The sequence below is a fragment of the Oncorhynchus gorbuscha genome, linkage group LG24 (assembly GCF_021184085.1).
Source record: "Oncorhynchus gorbuscha isolate QuinsamMale2020 ecotype Even-year linkage group LG24, OgorEven_v1.0, whole genome shotgun sequence".
Lineage (NCBI taxonomy): Eukaryota > Metazoa > Chordata > Actinopteri > Salmoniformes > Salmonidae > Oncorhynchus > Oncorhynchus gorbuscha.
The window spans coordinates 16,795,419-16,813,360 of NC_060196.1; the positions used below are offsets into that span (position 1 = coordinate 16,795,419).

The 17,942-nt window shown below is 46.2% G+C and overlaps 1 protein-coding gene across 1 annotated transcript in view; it reads left to right on the forward strand.

Moving 5' to 3' along the window:
- Positions 1–17,942, forward strand: part of LOC124012776 (catenin alpha-2) — a 711,900-nt gene that overhangs the window by 30,663 nt on the left and 663,295 nt on the right. The window contains exon 2 of the mRNA XM_046326728.1: positions 12,484–12,593. Within this exon, the coding sequence (XP_046182684.1) occupies positions 12,492–12,593 (102 nt within the window). The 5' untranslated portion in view covers positions 12,484–12,491. The remainder of the gene's footprint in view (positions 1–12,483; positions 12,594–17,942) is intronic.

Genomic DNA, 17,942 nt, shown 5'->3' on the forward strand with positions numbered 1-17,942 from the left:
CAGTGACGGCCTGGGAACAGTGACGGCCTGGGAACAGTGACTGCTAGGAACAGTGACGGCCTAGGAACAGTGACGGCCTAGGAACAGTGACGGACTAGGAACAGTGATGGCCTGGGAACAGTGACGGCCTGGGAACAGTGACGGCCTAGGAACAGTGACGGCCTAGGAACAGTGGGTTAACTGCCTGTTCAGGGGCAGAACGGCAGATATATACCTTGTCGGCTCAGGGAGTTGATCTTGCAGCCTTTACAGTTACTAGCCCAACGCTCTAACCACTGGGTTACACTGCCTGTTTTTATTGGTTGTGTTTGTGGCCAATAGAAATGAATGGTAAATAATGCATTTTGTCGTGACTTTTAGTGTCAATAAGAATAGAATATGTTTCTAAACACCTCTACATTCATGTGGATGCTACCATGATTACGGATCGTCCTGAATGGATCGTGAAAAATAATGAGTGAGAAAGTTAGATGCACAAATATCATTCCCCCCAAAACTTGGTAACCTTAGTAACCTCTCACCATTACAATATATATATATATATATATATATACATTGGATATTTTTGTGAAGACATAGGTGAGCAGTTTACTTATGTGTATGTATGTGTGTGTTTCAGCCGCACACATGTTTTTCTGTGTCTACACACTACACAATGTTTACCCCTCTTCTTTTCTCTGTTTCTTAATCTTCTGTCTAATCCACACTGCTCCGGGGCAGCCACGTTTCATAAGATTTAGCAGTAGACGCAATTTGGGGAACTGGAAAATGGGTCATTCTATCCTTTTGGGTTTCAGGGGGATTTAAATAACAAACAAACAAACAAAAAATGTAAATAGCTCCAAATAGCTCCACACTCTCACCAAATATTCTCGGATTCCTCAGATACGTGCTACGAGGTTCAATTGGTTGGCTACTCTCGAATACAGTACATTAGCACACGCATGCATGCTCTTATGCGCGTACGCACACATACACACACACAGACACAGACACAGACACAGACACACACACACACACACACACACACACACACACACACACACACACACACACACACACACACACACACACACACACACACACACACACACACACACACACACACACACACACACACACACACACACACACACACACACACACACACACACACACACACACACACACACACACACACAGACAGATGTATGATCTTAATTTGATTACTCTTTTGTTGCTGAAAATGTGCCTGTGCAAACTTGTGGTATATTTGAGTTTGAAAAACGATTTTAAAAGTTTGTCATTTTGACATTGAAATTTCAGACTTATTTTTCAGACAGATTTTTCCTTGACGAAAAGTGTATCAACCCCTGTAAAATTTCCAATTTTTTGGCCGTAGAAAACCGGCTCAAATTAAGATCCTTCATCTGTATTGGCGTTTGACATGGATTCACAAACGTGACGAACGCACACACCCGCACACACGCGCATGCACACACACACACACTCTTTACGTGCAGCACAGAGATGAGAGAGTAAAGAGGAGGAGACGACAAGAAACCAGTATTTGAGCTTAGCCCTTCTCCTCTCCTCTCTGAGCCAGAGCAGGGTAAACCCATCAAAGAGATGACCCTGACTTATCTTGGTCCAAAGACCATCTCCTCCGACTACCCTCCGCATTGGGCTCCCAAGTGACGCAGTGGTCTAAGACACTGCATCTCAGTGCACGAGGCGTCACTGCAGTACCTGGTTTAAATCCAGGCTACATCACAACCAGCCGTGATTGGGAGTCCCATAGGGCGGTGCACAATTGGCCCAGCGTCGTCTGGGTTTGGCTGGGTAGGCAGTCATTGTAAATAAGAATTTGTCCTTTACTTACTTGCCTAGTTAAATAAAGGTTAAATAACATGAACAAATCCCAATCCCTACAGCAGAAGGTGTGTGTTTTCTCTCTCCTCTCTACAGAACTCTCAGTAGTGGAACAGCGAGGAGGGTTACTCCTGTTCAGGGCTGATTGTACCTCATCTCTCTCTGTTTCTAATCCTCTCCTCTGCCACCAAGCCCATCAGGCCAACAACCTGGAGAGGACACACACACGAACACTCTCTCTCTCTCTCTCTCTTCCGTCCTCTCTGAACATAATGGCCACTTTTCAGTTCATGATTTGAGTATGAATTCATCTCTTGAACTGTTTGGATTAGAATGGCATGAACTAAATTCACTCTCAGTGTTGATTCTCCGTGTTTCTCACACCATAGTTGCCCATTCCCAGTTGTTAGAATATTTACTGACTGCTCTTTCCATTAGTTCGCAAACACAAACACGATCCATTTTGGCCTGTGTTTAATTAAAGGGATAGTGAACCTAAATGACAAAATGACATGATGATTCCTTCCCCCATGGGCAGTCTATGGACACGGTAAGATAGCAATCCTTGCTTTGGTTTTGTTTACCTGGGTCACTGTCTCCCGTGAATGAATCACAACACTTCAGAGTGAAGGGCCTAATGATGCTAATCACACTGACCTGGTCCCACTTGTGAGTGGCTCCTCGCTATTTTGAAGCAGCAGTGCCTCTGTGACCGTTCTCTGTCTGTTGGTCTTTGACTGCATGTGTTTCATTATTGTTTGTTGTTTGTTTACATGTGTTTCCTTATTGTTTGTTGTTTGTTTACCTGTGGTTGCATTAAGGAAGGGCTGTGGGGCCGAGAAGAGTGCCCTCCTGCTAGACAGAGCTCAGGTTCTCTCTCTCTCTTTATCTCTCTCTCTCTCTCTCTGTCTCTTGCTCCTCTCACACACACGCACGCACGCACACACACACACACACACGTAATCTCTCTCTCACTTTGTGCCTCCATCCTCTACTCTTCTCCTCTCGCGTGGCTCGTTTGAACATGAGTTGTAGTTCATTAGAAAAGTGGAATAGTAAATGATTTGACTCACTAGGGGGTGTGCTCCACGCACACTGCTCTGCTCCACTGTCAGACTCTCAAGCACACTCTCCTTCCCTCTCGCTTTCCCTTCCTCAGCACAAGCCTATGTGTGTGTGTGCGTGTGCACTCAGTGTTTGTGACTCATAGGACTGTGGGTGTGTGTGTGTGTGTGTGTGTGTGTGTGTGTGTGTGTGTGTGTGTGTGTGTGTGTGTGTGTGTGTGTGTGCTGATAAATGTGCGTGCGTGCGTGCGTGCGTGCGTGCGTGCGTGCGTGTGTGTGTGTGTGTGTGTGCATTTGTTTCCTCTACAATATGCGTCTTGGGTTACAATGTTTGAGAGGTGTGTATGCAGATGTAGGATCTTTTGTTGCTGAGACTGTTCCTTCGTAGCAGGAAATCCAAACCTTTTGTGTTTAAGAAGGCTTCTAAAGTTTGTCATTTACACTTTAAAAGGTCAAATGTATCAACCCGGAAACCTCCTGCAAAAAAAATCCATTCATTCGAGTATAATAATTCACATGTCCTGTTGCTGCAGGATTGTTTTCCTGCTGTAGTGAACTGGCTCAAATGAAGATCCGACATCTGTGTTGGGAAATTGAGGGTTGCATTAGATTTTGAAATGTTATATCCACATAACCACCAATAACCATTACTGCCTACTGATCGACTGCAGTTTCACAATCTTCCATCTGCAGATATGGTTAAAGATTTGTTTTCTGTAATTTGCCAAGTCAGCAATTCAAGAGGAAAACATGTTTGCTCTACAATATGAATCTTCGCTTACGATGTTTAAGAGGTGTGGATATGGGGCGAATTAAGGGTTACATTGCATTTGAAATGTTATATCCACACAACCATCAATAAAAAATAACTGGCTATAACCATCGAATGGAATTTCACACTCTTCCCTCTGCAGATATTTTTCAAGATATTTCCTGTGAGTCAGCCCAAGGCAATTCAAGAGAAAATATGCTTCACTCCTTCTTGGCTCATTTTTTTGCTGTCAACACCTGCTGTTTTGTGTGAACAATACTCCTCAGTTTTCGAATATCACAAAAGCACGGCGGTGGTTAGCCATCTTGGCAGCGAGGGAGAGAGAGAGAGAGAGAGAGAGAGAGAGAGAGAGGTGTACCAAAGAGAGAGAGAGAGAGAGAGAGAGAGAGAGTGAGAGTTGAGAGCTGATGAGAGAGAGAGAGAGAGGAGAGAGAGAGAGAGAGAGAGAGAGAGAGAGAGAGAGAGGTGTACCAAAGAGAGAGAGAGAGAGAGAGAAAGGAGAGTGAGAGGAGAGAGAGAGAGAGAGAGAGTGGAGTAAATGAGAGAGAGAGAGAGAGAGAGAGAGAGAGAGTTACAAGAGAGAGAGAGATGAGAGAGAGAGAGAGAGAGAGAGAGAGAGAGAGAGAGCTCAAAGAGAGATTGAGGGGGGTGTTATATCCACATAACCACCAATACCAGAGAGAGAGACAGAGAGAGAGAGTGAGAGTGAGAGAGTGAGAGAGTGAGAGAGAGAGAGAGAGAGAGGGGGGTGTACCAGAGAGAGAGACAGAGAGAGAGAGTGAGAGTGAGAGAGAGAGAGAGAGAGAGAGAGAGAGAGAGAGAGAGAGAGAGAGAGAGAGAGAGAGAGAGAGAGAGAGAGAGAGAGAGAGAGAGAGAGAGGGGGTGTACCAGAGAGAGAGAGAGAGAGAGAGAGAGAGAGAGAGTGAGAGAGAGAGAGAGAGAGAGAGAGAGAGAGAGAGAGAGAGAGAGAGAGAGAGAGAGAGAGAGAGAGAGAGAGAGAGAGAGAGAGAGAGAGAGAGAGAGGGGGGTGTACCAGAGAGAGAGACAGAGAGAGAGAGTGAGAGTGAGAGAGAGAGTGAGAGAGAGAGAGAGAGAGAGAGAGAGAGAGAGAGAGAGAGAGAGAGAGAGAGGGGGGGGTGTACCGAAGAGAGAGAAACAAACAGAGAAAGAGAGAAAGAGAATGAGAGAGACAGAGCGCATACAAAGAGTTGGCTTGGATGTCGGAACAATAATAACAAATGTGTTGTATTGAAGACATGTCAGCGTTTCAGCCATCTTGGCATCTTGTGTTTCCTTCATCTGATAACAGCAAGGCACTATGTGAATACATCCAAGGACGGGGCGTTGTTTGTGACATTACAGTGGCATAATCCACTGCCAACAATGATCTACGTCACATCAGTTGCCAGCAGGACATCCTCTAGGCCTGTTCTCTGTGGGGAGAACATGTGTGTGTGTGTGCGTGTGTGTGTGTAACATGCAGGCTCTTTTCTCGTGCACATCATAATTATTCTCTCTCGACCATGGCATAAATGATCAGCAGCTTCTGTGACAAAAGACTTTGAAATTCACACCATAACCCCCAACAGTTGTCATTATCTTCCTTCTCCTACTGTTGTTGTGTTCAGAGCTGAAACGGAATTATTATCGTTTAGAAAAGGTGGAGGTTGGCCGCTTGTATACTGTTGGTGTGTGTGTGTGTGTTGGGGGGGCAGAGACAAAATATACTGAACAAAAATATAAACACAACACGTACAGTGTTGGTCCCATGTTTCATGAGCTGAAATAAAAGATCCCAGAAATGTTCCATACGCACAAATAGCATATTTCGCTCAAATTTGGGGCACACATTTCTTTACATCCATTTTAGTGAGCATTTCTACTTTGCCAAGATAATCCATCCTCCTGACAGGTGTGGCATATCAAGAAGCTGATTAAACAGCATTATCATGTGCACCTTGTGCTGAGGACAATAAATGGCCACTTTAAAATGTGGAGTTTTGTCACACAACACAATGCCACAGATGTCTCATGTTTTGAGGGAGTGTGCAATTGGCCTGCTGACTGCAGGAATGTCCACCAGAGCAGATATGTTCATTTATCTACCATAACCTGCCTCTAATGTTGTTTTAGAGAATTTGGCTGCAGGTCCAACCGGCCTCACAACCACGTGTAACCACGCCAGCCCAGGACCTCCACATCCAGCTTCTTCACCTGCGGGATCATCTGAGACCAGCCACCCGGACAGCTGATGAAATTGAGGATTATTGCTGTCTGTAATAAAGCCCTTTTGTAGGGAAAACCCCATTTTGATTGGCTGGGCCTGGCTTCCAAGATGGTGGCCCTGGCTCCCAGGTAGGTGGGCCTATGTCCTCTCAGGCCCACCCATGGCTGTGCCCCTGCCCAGTCATGTGAAATCCATAGATTAGGGCCTCATTAATTTATTTCATTTGACTGATTTCCTTATATTAAAACTGTAACTAAGTAAAATCGTTGAAATTGTTGCATGTTGAGTTCATGCTTTTGTTCAGTATACATCCTTAGTTCACCTGAACCTCTTCAATATCCTTAGTTTATCTTAACACTATCTCTAACTCAATCCTTTGTTCCACTTCATACCTGTTCATACCTCCTCACAGCAACCTCTTCCATTACCTAATACAGACCTCATCGTCCAGCGTTACATACGACTTCAAAGTAACGCATTGTGGAGCCTACGTAGTTGCGTCCCAAAATGGCACCCTGTTCCCTATATAGTGCACTACGTTTAACCAGAGCCAGGGTCCTCTTCAAAAGTAATGCACTATATATGGAATAAAGTGCTATTTGGAACGGACACATCGACAAGCGCCACTCTCTTTCGCTGTTGCCATAGCGTCGACAGTTGCATTAGTTACAGGTGTTGGTACTTGTCTTTTTCTCATTCTCTCCTTTCTTCCTCTCCGGGTTTTTCCTGGAGAAGAAAAGAAGGGAATACGCCCCTCTTGACATTTCCCAAGTGTCCAGGGCCGTTAGTAATTCCACAGAAGGGCATATGACTATTGTTCGTTGTCCATTATTGTTCGTTGTCCCACTGTTTTAAGTTGTACTTGAACGTGTCTACCCGTATGAAACGGTACCGCCCACGGGGAGAGAGAGGGGAGCTGAGGACAAGGTCTGAGTGATGTCTGTTGAGTAGCAAGTAGAATGTGTGCGCTATAATCCAGTGCTACTTCCACATCGGTATTTTCTTTCCCGGTGTATTTTCATAGTTGATCAATGGACATAGTTTTGCAATGAGAGGCGTTTGTCACTCGGCTTGCTCTGTTTCGGGCTGCCAACGGACATTCATTGGGAGATCAAACCGTCAGGGGAAAACGCATTACATTTCTGGTCTATTCGTTTGTCCTCTATTTCTTATTTTCTCTTGCATGTGGGGTTCCCTGTGCTATCAATTACGACATGGGTTGGTCTAAGCTAGTAGAGAACTGGGGGGACCATTTAATGCAACTACAACTACAAAAAAGATAAAATATATTTTCGCGGGTGCGTGGACATCGACTGTAAGGGAATAGTCGTCTGGAGGAGCGATTGCATTAATTTGCTCGAAGTTAGCTTCACCTAATGAACCTCTCCCCGGCTGTAAACATACATTACTTCTGATGTTTGTTCCACAAATGTCAGTGAATGTCAGCGAGGGCACACTTTACTCTGCTGTACGTGTGTGTCTGTGTGACTCTGCCTGTGTGTGTGTGTGTGTGTGTGTGTGTGTGTGTGTGTGTGTGTGTGTGTGCAGTCTGTCTGAACTCATCCTCAATGCAAATGACACTTATTTTGGGGTTTAATTCCAGTAGTTTGTAAAGGCCTTCTTGTATTTTGGGCAATTCCTGACATTTTAAAATAAACGCTTTACTTCCATGTCTCCTTTCTGTGTGGGAAGAGCCACTCAGTTAGGCTTCTTTACAAGGCCTGTTATGCAATGTGTTTCCTGTTCATGTGATACTGTTTGAAATATTCCTCATTTAGGCTAGTAGGCAAGATTTTGTCTTTGTAGGTGTAGACTTCATGTGGAGCATATTTATCTACTATAGAAGAGAAGGAGAGCTTAATGCTGGCCAGTCTTCCCAGAGGCTTTATTCACTCCCAGCCCTGTTTTAGAAGCCCTTAGTCCAAAACCCTCAATTTCCCTCAACCCCCCTCGTCCCCGTCCCCGTCCACCAGACAGAGGCACTGGACCCCCGCCCACATGCCCCAGCTGGCAACATTGGACTGGAGTGTTGCTTAGCTTCACGTTCCCATGGTAATGGCAGCCCTCCTCCCTCCTCTGCCCCTCTCCATCCTTCTGCTGTGGACTCTATCGACCCCAAATAACCCCAGTGAGTCAGATCCCCCTACTGACAATAGTATAGTCTATAGGAGGCCCCTACACAAGCATATGTCAGGGTTTAGATTTTGCCTTTGAGTGTGTGTGTGTGTGTGTGTGTGTGTGTGTGTGTGTGTGTGTGTGTGTGTGTGTGTGTGTGTGTGTGTGTGTGTGTGTGTGTGTGTGTGTGTGTGGCCACATCTGTGTGTGTGTGCGCGTATGGCCACATCTGTGTGTAGCTTGGTATTACTCTTCGGGATTATAGGTAGCTAATTTGCTAATAGAACCGATTTGGATTAGACTTAATTTAAATGAGAGTGGTACTTCTCGCCTCAGCTATATACTCCTAAGGGTTTTTTCAATGGTGATCATTGGAATTCCACTTAGTTCTGTACTTTTCAACTCACCTCAGCCAAACTTCTCTCTCCCTCTCTCGCTCTCTCTCTTTCTCTCTCTCTCCCTCTCTCTCGCTCTCGCTCTCTCTCTTTCTCTCTCTCTCCCTCTCTCTCGCTCTCGCTCTCTCTCTTTCTCTCTCTCTCCCTCTCTCTCGCTTCGCTCTCTCTCTTTCTCTCTCATATTTCCAAATGGATCCCTGCCTGTGTCTCCCCGCCTCAGTTTCCTGCCTTAATCAGAGACTCACCTGCATATATTAGCTCTGTTCTTCAAAGCCACTGCTCAAGCTTTGTACCCACATGTGTTTTTAGTAATCAGAATCCCACTCGCTCGCTCTCTCTCGGTCCCACCCGAAAGGAATGATAGAGACTGAGAGACAAATCTAGGCCAACACACTCTTCTGAATGACAATCGGGTTTGAAGGCAGTAGGCAAAAACAGTGCGAGGTGTCCCTGAATCACATTCAAGCCTCAGTAAAAACACTTCAACACAACACCATTAAAGAATCTCGGCACAGACTCATCCATTCTAGTTAACGTTCACAGGGGGTTGGTGGCGACCTCATTGGGGAGAATGGGCTCGTGGTAATGATGTGGAATGGTATCAAATAGATCAAACACATGACTCCGTTCTAGACGTTATTATGAGCTGTCCTCCCCTCAGCGGCCTCCATGGGTGGAGATGCGAGTGGTGTAAGCGCCCTTTAATGCAATCAGTGGTCTTTTGCCTGATTTCTTTCGTCATTTGCATGTATTTTTTCACTAAGGTAGTGCACTGACCCTTTACTTGCGTTAGTGGACCGACATGGACCTCTGTAGTGTGTGTGTGTGGGGGGGGGGGCACACTTTTTTCAGTATCTTGCTTTGTCAAAAATAGATAGTTGTATAATTAACAACAGTATCTTGCAGGATTCAATAGCTTGGATTTGTAAGAGTTGTTGCACTGTCTCTTTCTCTGCGATCGTCATTCTAATGGAATACGGAAAGAACAAAACCCTGTCCTCAAACATGTATGTCAAAAGGTGCAAAATGATGGTTAAAGACACAAAACATTAACATCTGCCACGTTCTGACCTTAGTTACTTTGTTTTGTCTTTTGTTTTTAGTATGGTCAGGGTGTGAGTTGGGTGGGTTGCCTATGTTGGTTTGTCTATGATTTTCTATTTCTGTGTTTGGCCTGGCATGGTTCTCAATCAGAGGCAGCTGTCAATCGTTGTCCCTGATTGAGAACCATATTTAGGTAGCCTGTTTTCCATTGTGTTTTGTGGGTGGTTATTTTCTGTTTAGTGTTGTGTTGCACCTTACAGGGCTGTTCGTTGGTTGTTTATTGTTTTGTTTTCAGTGTTCATTAAAATATGAACACTTACCACGCTGCACCTTGGTCCTCGTCTCCTTCACCAGATGACAAGCGTTACAGAACCACCCACCAAGAAAGGACCAAGCAGTGTGGTAACGGGCAGCAGCAGCAGAAATCGCAGGACTCCTGGACATGGGAGGAGATATTGGATGGCAAGGGGCCATGGGCACAGACTGGAGAATATCACCGCCCCAAGGCTGAGGCAGCAAAAGCTGAGAGGCGATGGTACGAGGAGGCAGCACGGCGGCGCGGTTGGAAGCCCGAGAGGCAGCCCCAAAAATGTATTTGGGGGGTGGCACACGGGGAGTGTGGCTAAGTCAGGTAGGAGGCCTGAGCCAACTCCCTGTGCTTACCGGAGAGCGAGAGGGACCGGGCAGGCAACTTGTCATGCCGTGTGTCCCCAGTGCGTGTGCATAGCCCGGTGCAGTACATTGCAGCGCCTCGTATCGGCCAGGCTAGAGTGGGCATCGAGCCAGGTGCCATGAAGCCGGCTCAGTGCATCTGGTCTCCAGTGCGTCTCATCGGGCCGGTGTACATGGCACCAGCCTTACGCATGGTGTCCCCGGTTCGCCAGCACAGCCCAGTGCTGGCTATTCCACCTCGCCACACTGGCCTGGCTACTGGTAGCATTTAACCAGGTAAGGTTGGGCAGGCTCGGTGCTCAAGAGCTCCAGTGCACCTTTACGGTCCGGTCTATCATGGTGCCACCTCCACGCACCAGCCCTCCGGTGGCAGCCCCCCGCACCAGGCTGTCTCTCCGTCTTCTCCCTACAGGTGCTCCCGTCTGTCCTGAGCTGCCAGAGTCTCCCGTCTGTCCTGAGCTGCCAGAGTCTCCCGTCTGTCATCCAGGAGCTGCCAGAGTCTCCCGTCTGTCAGCCAGGAGCTGCCAGAGTCTCCCGTCTGTCAGCCAGGACCTGCCAGAGTCTCCAGTCTGTCAGCCAGGAGCGGCCAGAGCCGCCTGTCATGCCGGCGATGCCGGAATTGCCCTTCACTCTGGAGCTGCCGGAGTCTCCCGCCTGTCCGGCGCTGCCGGAGTCGTCCTTCACTCCAGCGCTGCCGGAATCTCCCGTCCATTCGGGACCCGTGGGTAGGGTCCCCAGTCCGAGGTCGGTGGCGATGGTCGCCACTCTTAAGAAACCACGGAGGCGGTTAAGGAGGCGGAGAAAGACTACAGTAGAGAGGGGTCCACGTCCCGCGCCAGAGCCGCCACCGTGGACAGACACCCACCCAGACCCTCCCCTATAGGTTCAGGTTTTGCAGCCGGAGTCCGCACCTTTGGGGAGGAGGTACTGTCACGTTCTGATCTTAGTTCCTTTGTTTTGTCTTTTGTTTTAGTATGGTCAGGGCGTGAGTTGGGTGGGTTGTCTTGTCTATGTTAGTTTGTCTATGATTTTCTATTTCTGTGTTTGGCCTGGTATGGTTCTCAATCAGAGGCAGCTGTCAATCGTTGTCCCTGATTGAGAACCATATTTAGGTAGTCTGTTTTCCATTGTGTTTTGTGGGTGGTTATTTTCTGTTTCGTGTTGTGTTGCACCTTACAGGACTGGTCGTTGGTTGTTTTGTTTTGTTTTCAGTGTTCATTAAAATATGAACACTTACCACGCTGCACCTTGGTCCTCCTCTCCATCCCCAGATGACAAGCGTTACAACATCAAATTCTTTATTTTTCCCTTGATCAAATAACATGGAAAACAACCACTTTTTTCATGCAGTATTATTCCAAATCATTTAATTAATACATTACTGTATAGTACATAGGCTGGTCATCCAGGTTTGTACCTTCCATCACCAAGAAGACATCATGTGGCTTGTGGTGTGATCATGTGGCTCAGTTGGTAGACCATGGCGGTTGCAATGCTAGGATTGTTGGTTCGATTCCCATGGGACAATGCATGCATTCACTACAGTGAGTTGCTCTGGATAAGAGTGTCTACTAAGACCTGTTTTCACAGATCAATTTGCAAAGTATCTCAAACTGGAAAACATATGTCAAGCAAGTGTTTTAAAAATAATATTCCACAGATATCAGATGAACTGTTTTGTACAGATAATTATCCGACTCAAGTTATAAATGCGGGTAAACACTCAAATCCATTTCGTTGAAATGTTTTCACAAAGGGTATTGCACTGGGTCTACTTGTCCTGGATTAGTGGAACGATTTAGACGTCTTCGGCGCTGGCAATTCTTGTTGCTAAATCGCAGCACCCCCACCCCAAAACTACTTCCCACGGCTATGGCAGAGACTCTCTGGTCCATGCCCAGGTTTGCAGAAGTAGGAATACGTTGAAAGTCTCCATTGTTTCCCCAGTTTTGATACTTATTGGCTGAACCGGGGGTTAGAGTTGATATGCTTCTCTTTCGAGTGTGTTTTGAGGCGCTTGCCACCATCCCACTAGTCTCCTCTGTCTCTCCCCGTCGGAAAGGAAACACGAAGCTCTAAAGCGACTCCACCAAGCTCCTCCGTTTCAGTTTCCCACTCTCTAGTCCGTCCCTCTTTTTAAACGGCTGTCGATGGTGCACGAAGTGTCACTGCCGAGGAATAGAGGGAGAAATAAACGGGGCATTCTTCGAAAAAAGGCCACGCCGCTGAAAGAACAAGCTCATACATAGGCTCCCTTTCTCTCTCTCGCTCTCTCTCTCTTTTGTTTTGCCTCGAACCAAATACGTGTGTTTTTCTAACTTGTCTCTTTGTTTGTTCCTCCAGCAGAGACCATGACCACCGCTACGTCCCCCATCCTGTTGAAATGGGACCCTAAGAGTCTGGAGATCCGCACCCTGACCGTGGAGCGGCTGCTGGAGCCCCTGGTCACACAGGTAGGGACACATAGCTTTAGCAGAGGCTTTAGCTCACCGGGCTAACATAGTCGTTGGAGGTAACGGAGGTGGTTCAGAGAACCGCGATCGCGTGACGAGTAACCGTGCTGCCTAACCTGTAGCCTTGGGCTTCACCTGTCTTGTGGTGCGCCCAGAGACCTTAGTGTAAACCCAGCTGGTCACTTACTCACTGGTTATAGCTAGCGACAAGGTAAGACGCTTTCTGGTTTTACTGGTAATAAAGTCACTGGTTATTAAAAATCTAAGCTATACTGGGGTTGGATCAACCGAGTCATCTGGCTAGTGAGAGACAGTTTTATCAGAGGTGGTCCCGCGAACCACGATCTTGTGATGATTAACCTTGCCTGGGCTGCTGCCTAGGCTTTAGCTTGTTGGGCTAACGCAGTCTTGTGATGAGTAACCTTGCCTGGGCTGCTGCCTTGGCTTCAGCTTGTTGGGCTAACAGTCTTGTGGTGCACAGGAGACTTGGGATCAAAACCCAGCCAAACTCACACTCTCTGGTTATAGCTGACAACAAAGCTGACAACATGCTGGAATGACTAGCAGAGAGACTAGCAGGCAGAGAGATTCTGTATGGGAAAGGCTTCAAAAGATAAAAGTTATTCTTTCCATAGAGGCATTCCCCAGAAACTAGCGTGCTTAGCAACCGCTTCTCTAAAACAGCTTTGATAAACCTGCAGCTTCTGGGCAGGTAGCAGCGCGCGTGCAAACACACACACACACACACACTGTCCGTATCTGTTTTGAAAATGCTAGACTTATATTCTTGTATTCTACAACCCCTTTACTCCAGCTTCCCCTTGAGAGTTTTGGAAGTATTGATTCTACACTTCTTGCCAGCTTCGGTCTGCCCCATTGTATCAAGCATAATTTCCGTTCTCTTTAATCTCTGCTGTTGATTTTATTTCTGGGTTAGTGACGGATGGTTCTGGCGTCCCTGGACGACCGGCTTAACAAGCGAGCAACAACAGCCACGTGTGAGAAAATAGAGAATGGAATTGGATTTCCTTCTGAGGCACTGAGATTTGTTATTCCAAAGAAAGCAAAAAGTTTCGGACAAGGTTGCGGGAATTAGCCTGTATTCTGTGATGAAGCAGAATGAACCAGAACGTGTAGCTTGTAGTGCTGTGTGGCAATTGGTTGCTTGTCATACGCCAGTTCATTAGTAGTCCTAGTGTGTATGTGCTGGTTGTTTTGTGGTGACGACACGCACACACACACACATAGTGTTGCTAGAGTTTGGTCAGTTTGGTCAGCAGAACGTGATGTGGCTAAGGGCTTCCCATAAGAGGCCCCCACGCTGGGAGGCACAAGGCAGAGATAATACACCACACGCACACTGCTCTGAGCTAGAGATGAGAGAGTCAGCTTTTGTCTGTCTATTTGTGGATGAGAGAGACATTAGTGTGTGTGTTTATGAACACTGGGAGTGGAGCATTGCCCTCTTCCTCTCGCTGCTGTATGAGGGAGAAGGCTTCCACCATGGACAGCCCCCCCCCCCCGTAAAGGGACTCACCTATACTGCTCCGACGGAGACTGAGGCCAACTTAGTAAGACAGCCTCGGTCACTATACTGCAGCTCAACAGTGCAGTAAAATATGAAAATGCTATACTTCATCTATTACACGATCACATAGTTCATGAAGACGGCCGGTCTCCAAAGAGGGCAGCGGCGGGAAACGCTAAGATCGCAGCTCCAAGGGAGACAACAGAGAGATTTGATTTGAAACAGAGGAGAGGAAACATTTTCGCTAAGACAAAGCCTGTGTGATTGATTTGGTTCATTTCAGGCACTTTCTCCCCCCCCCATATGTTTCCTCTTCCGCCCATTTTTATATTTGCCAGGGATGATAGAATTGATTTTGAATTAAATGTGAACTTTTTTTTGTCACGGCCTGTGACAACTATCTGTCAAGCGGTTGTCTCATCTGTACCGTGCCGCTTCGACGAGAAGAGGAAAGGGAAACAGACAGGGAAAGAGAAGACGGAGGAGCAAAGAAGAGTAGCGGGTGAAGGGTTAAAAGAGGGCAAAGGAGAGATGAGAGAATGTTTTTAGCTTGTATTGGTTGTGCATGTGTCTACACAGACAGTAGATGTATCTACGGATGTACACAGCCTATTTTGGCTTAACAGTTTAGTGAGGAAGGCAGATGGATGTACAGTTGAAGTCGGATGTTTACATAAACTTATGTTGGAGTCATTAAAACTCGTTTTTCAACCACTCCACAAAATTCTTGTTAACAAACTATAGTTTTGACAAGTCGATTAGGACATCTACTTTGTGCATGATACAAGTAACTTTTCCAACAATTGTTTACAGACAGATGATTTAACTTATAATTTACTGTAACACAATTCCAGTGGGTCAGACATTTACATACACTAAGTTGACTGTGCCTTTAAACAGCTTGGAAAATTCCAGAAAATTATGTCATGACTTTAGAAGCTTCTGATATGCTAATTGGCATCATTTGAGTCAATTGGAGGTGTACCTGTGGATGTATTTCAAGGCTTACCTTCAAACTCAGAAAAGTGCAAATCAATCTCAGAACAACAGCAAAGGACCTTGTGAAGATGCTGGAGGAAACGCGTACAAAATGATCTATATCCACAGTAAAACGAATCCTATATCGACTTAACCTGAAACCCCGCTCAACAAGGAAGAAGCCACTGCACCAAAATAGTTTGCAACTGCACATGGGAACAAATTTCATACTTCTTGGAGAAATGTCCTCTGGTCTGATGATACAAAAATAGCACTGTTTGGCCAAAATGACCCTTGTTATGTTTGGAGGAAAAAGGGTCTGGCTTGCAAGCCGAAAAACACCATCCCAACTGTGAAGGACAGGGGTGGCAGCATCATGTTGTGGGGGTGCTTTGCTGCGGGAGGGACTGGTGCGCTTCACAAAATAGATGGCAGCATGAGGAAGGATATATTGAAGCAACATCTCAAGACATCAGTCAGGAAGTTAAAGCTTGGTTGCAAATAGACAATGACCCCAAGCATACTTCCAAAGTTGTGGCAAAATGCTTAAGGACAACAAAGTCAAGGTATTGGAGTGAACATCACAAAGCCCTGACCTCAATCCAATAGAGAAATTGTGGGCAGAACTGGAAAGGAATATGCGAGCAAGGAGGCCTACAAACCTGACTCAGTTACACCAGCTCTGTCAGGAGGAATGGGACAAAATTCCCCAACTTTTTGTGGGAAGCTTGTGGAAGGCAATGCTACCAAATACTAATTGAGTGTATGTAAACTTCTGACCCACTGGGAATGTGATGAAAGAAATAAAAGCTGATATAAATCATTCTCTCTACTATTATTCTGACATTACACATTCTTAAAATAAAGTGGTGATCCTAACTGACCTAAAACAGGGAATTTCTACTAGGATTAAATGTTATGTGAACATCTGCGTTGAAATGTATTTGGCTAAGGTGTATGTAAACTTCCGACTTCAACTGTACTAGTTTCCATATTATGGGCCAGTTTTGGACAGTTTCCATGTTTGGGATAGTTTAGGGTAGTTCTCATATTTGTTTATTAGCCTTATTTACAGCAGTTGCATCAACGAAGTGATCTGAAATCACACTCAAGGCCTGTGAAATCAAGTGCTGCCAAAATTCAAAATTTTCCAAATGTCATGGTCTCTAACAGAGATCAGTCGTTAGCACTCACTCCAACGTAGACTTCTAAAGCTTTACCAGTGATTCAACTTTAGAACTAATTCTACTTCATCTTTTATCTGAGAGACTGCGCGCACTTCACATTTGATTAACTTCAGCCATCTGTAACTCCGACCTTCAAGAACCTTCGGTGTTGAAATTCAAGTGCCACTTGCCGTGCATTCGCACTACCGTTGAGTTTAATAGACCATAAATATATATATATATTTTTTTAATAGACCAAAATATTTTCTCTCAGGCAGGTCAAGTTAAATAAATGACTGAAATCAACGTGTGAATGGATGGATGGACAGTGTCTTTGTGAATAGAATGGCATTGACAGGGATGAGTTGGCTCGGCTTCTTGCTAGCTAGCGAGAAGCGCTAGTTTAATCAGAGAGAGCTAATCACACTCTCTCTCACACACACACACACACACACACACACACACACACACACACACACACACACACACACACACACACACACACACACACACACACACACACACACACACACACACACACACACACACACACACACACACACACACACACACACACACACACACACACACACACATCAGGCTCATCTCTGTGGGTAACCAAGCGGTGCTGCCACCCGGGAGCACACAGGGATCCAAAGGTTTCATCTCCTCCTTGGCTAGCCGGGGGGGAAAAGGCCAGGTGGAGTCATGCTTGAGCACTGATGCCCTTTTGTCCGCCTCAGCCACCGTGGAAGGTCTGTTACCACTCTGAGGGATAGAGAGAGAGAAGTGTGTGTGTGTGTGTATGTGCGCAAGTGTGTGTAGGGTGCAAGTTCACACTCGCACTTGTGCACGCACGCTCTGGATCACGACCCTGTCACGTCTGAGCAGCGACGGTGTGGTTCTGCTTCCTTGCCTCGTCTGTTTTGGGCACAGTCCTCCGGGCGGCTGAGTCTCTCCAGACTAGGACCAAGACAGCCGTTTACACTTCAACAGTGGCTTAGCTAACTCAGCCCAACACGGTGTCCAAACAGCAGAACTCGGTTTGAGATTGTATATGAAAGAACAGTCTAGACTGTGCCATGCTCTATTCTCTCCTGTCCCATTCATCAGCATACTGTCTTGATGTCTGGTATAGAATCTGAACCTATACGACCGTACCTATTTTCATGCCATTCTAACGAGGCCCATCTCATGTCTGAGGCCTCTCGACTATTCTGTCAGATATGTAACTCTGTGTCAAGATTCAACCGAGGCTGCATATTGTAGCCCACAGCCCCCCCCCTTTCTGGCTTTGGAGTGAAGTATGATGAATGTGATGTATGAGGTGGATATGTGGTGTGGTTTGGCAGCGCAACAAGGTCGTGACTTTGTCTCTGCTTGTTAGTGATTGGGAGTGTCCATCTTTGTCCCAAGTACACGAGTATCTCATTCCCCTCAGCCCGTGTTCTCTCGCTCTTTCTCTTTATTTGTTTTCTAACAGAAAACACGCGAGAAAGGCCAAGTTGTACTGTTACTCAGCAGTGCATGTATGCTCTCTGTATGTGGCACATGGAATGTGACTGTGCGGTGACGTAACCCTCCGCTTAGAGCAGTTTGTGCACTGGTGCATGTGTTTTTGTGCGTGTGTGTGTGTGTACATGCTTGTGTGACATCAAAGGATTTTTCTAACAGCCT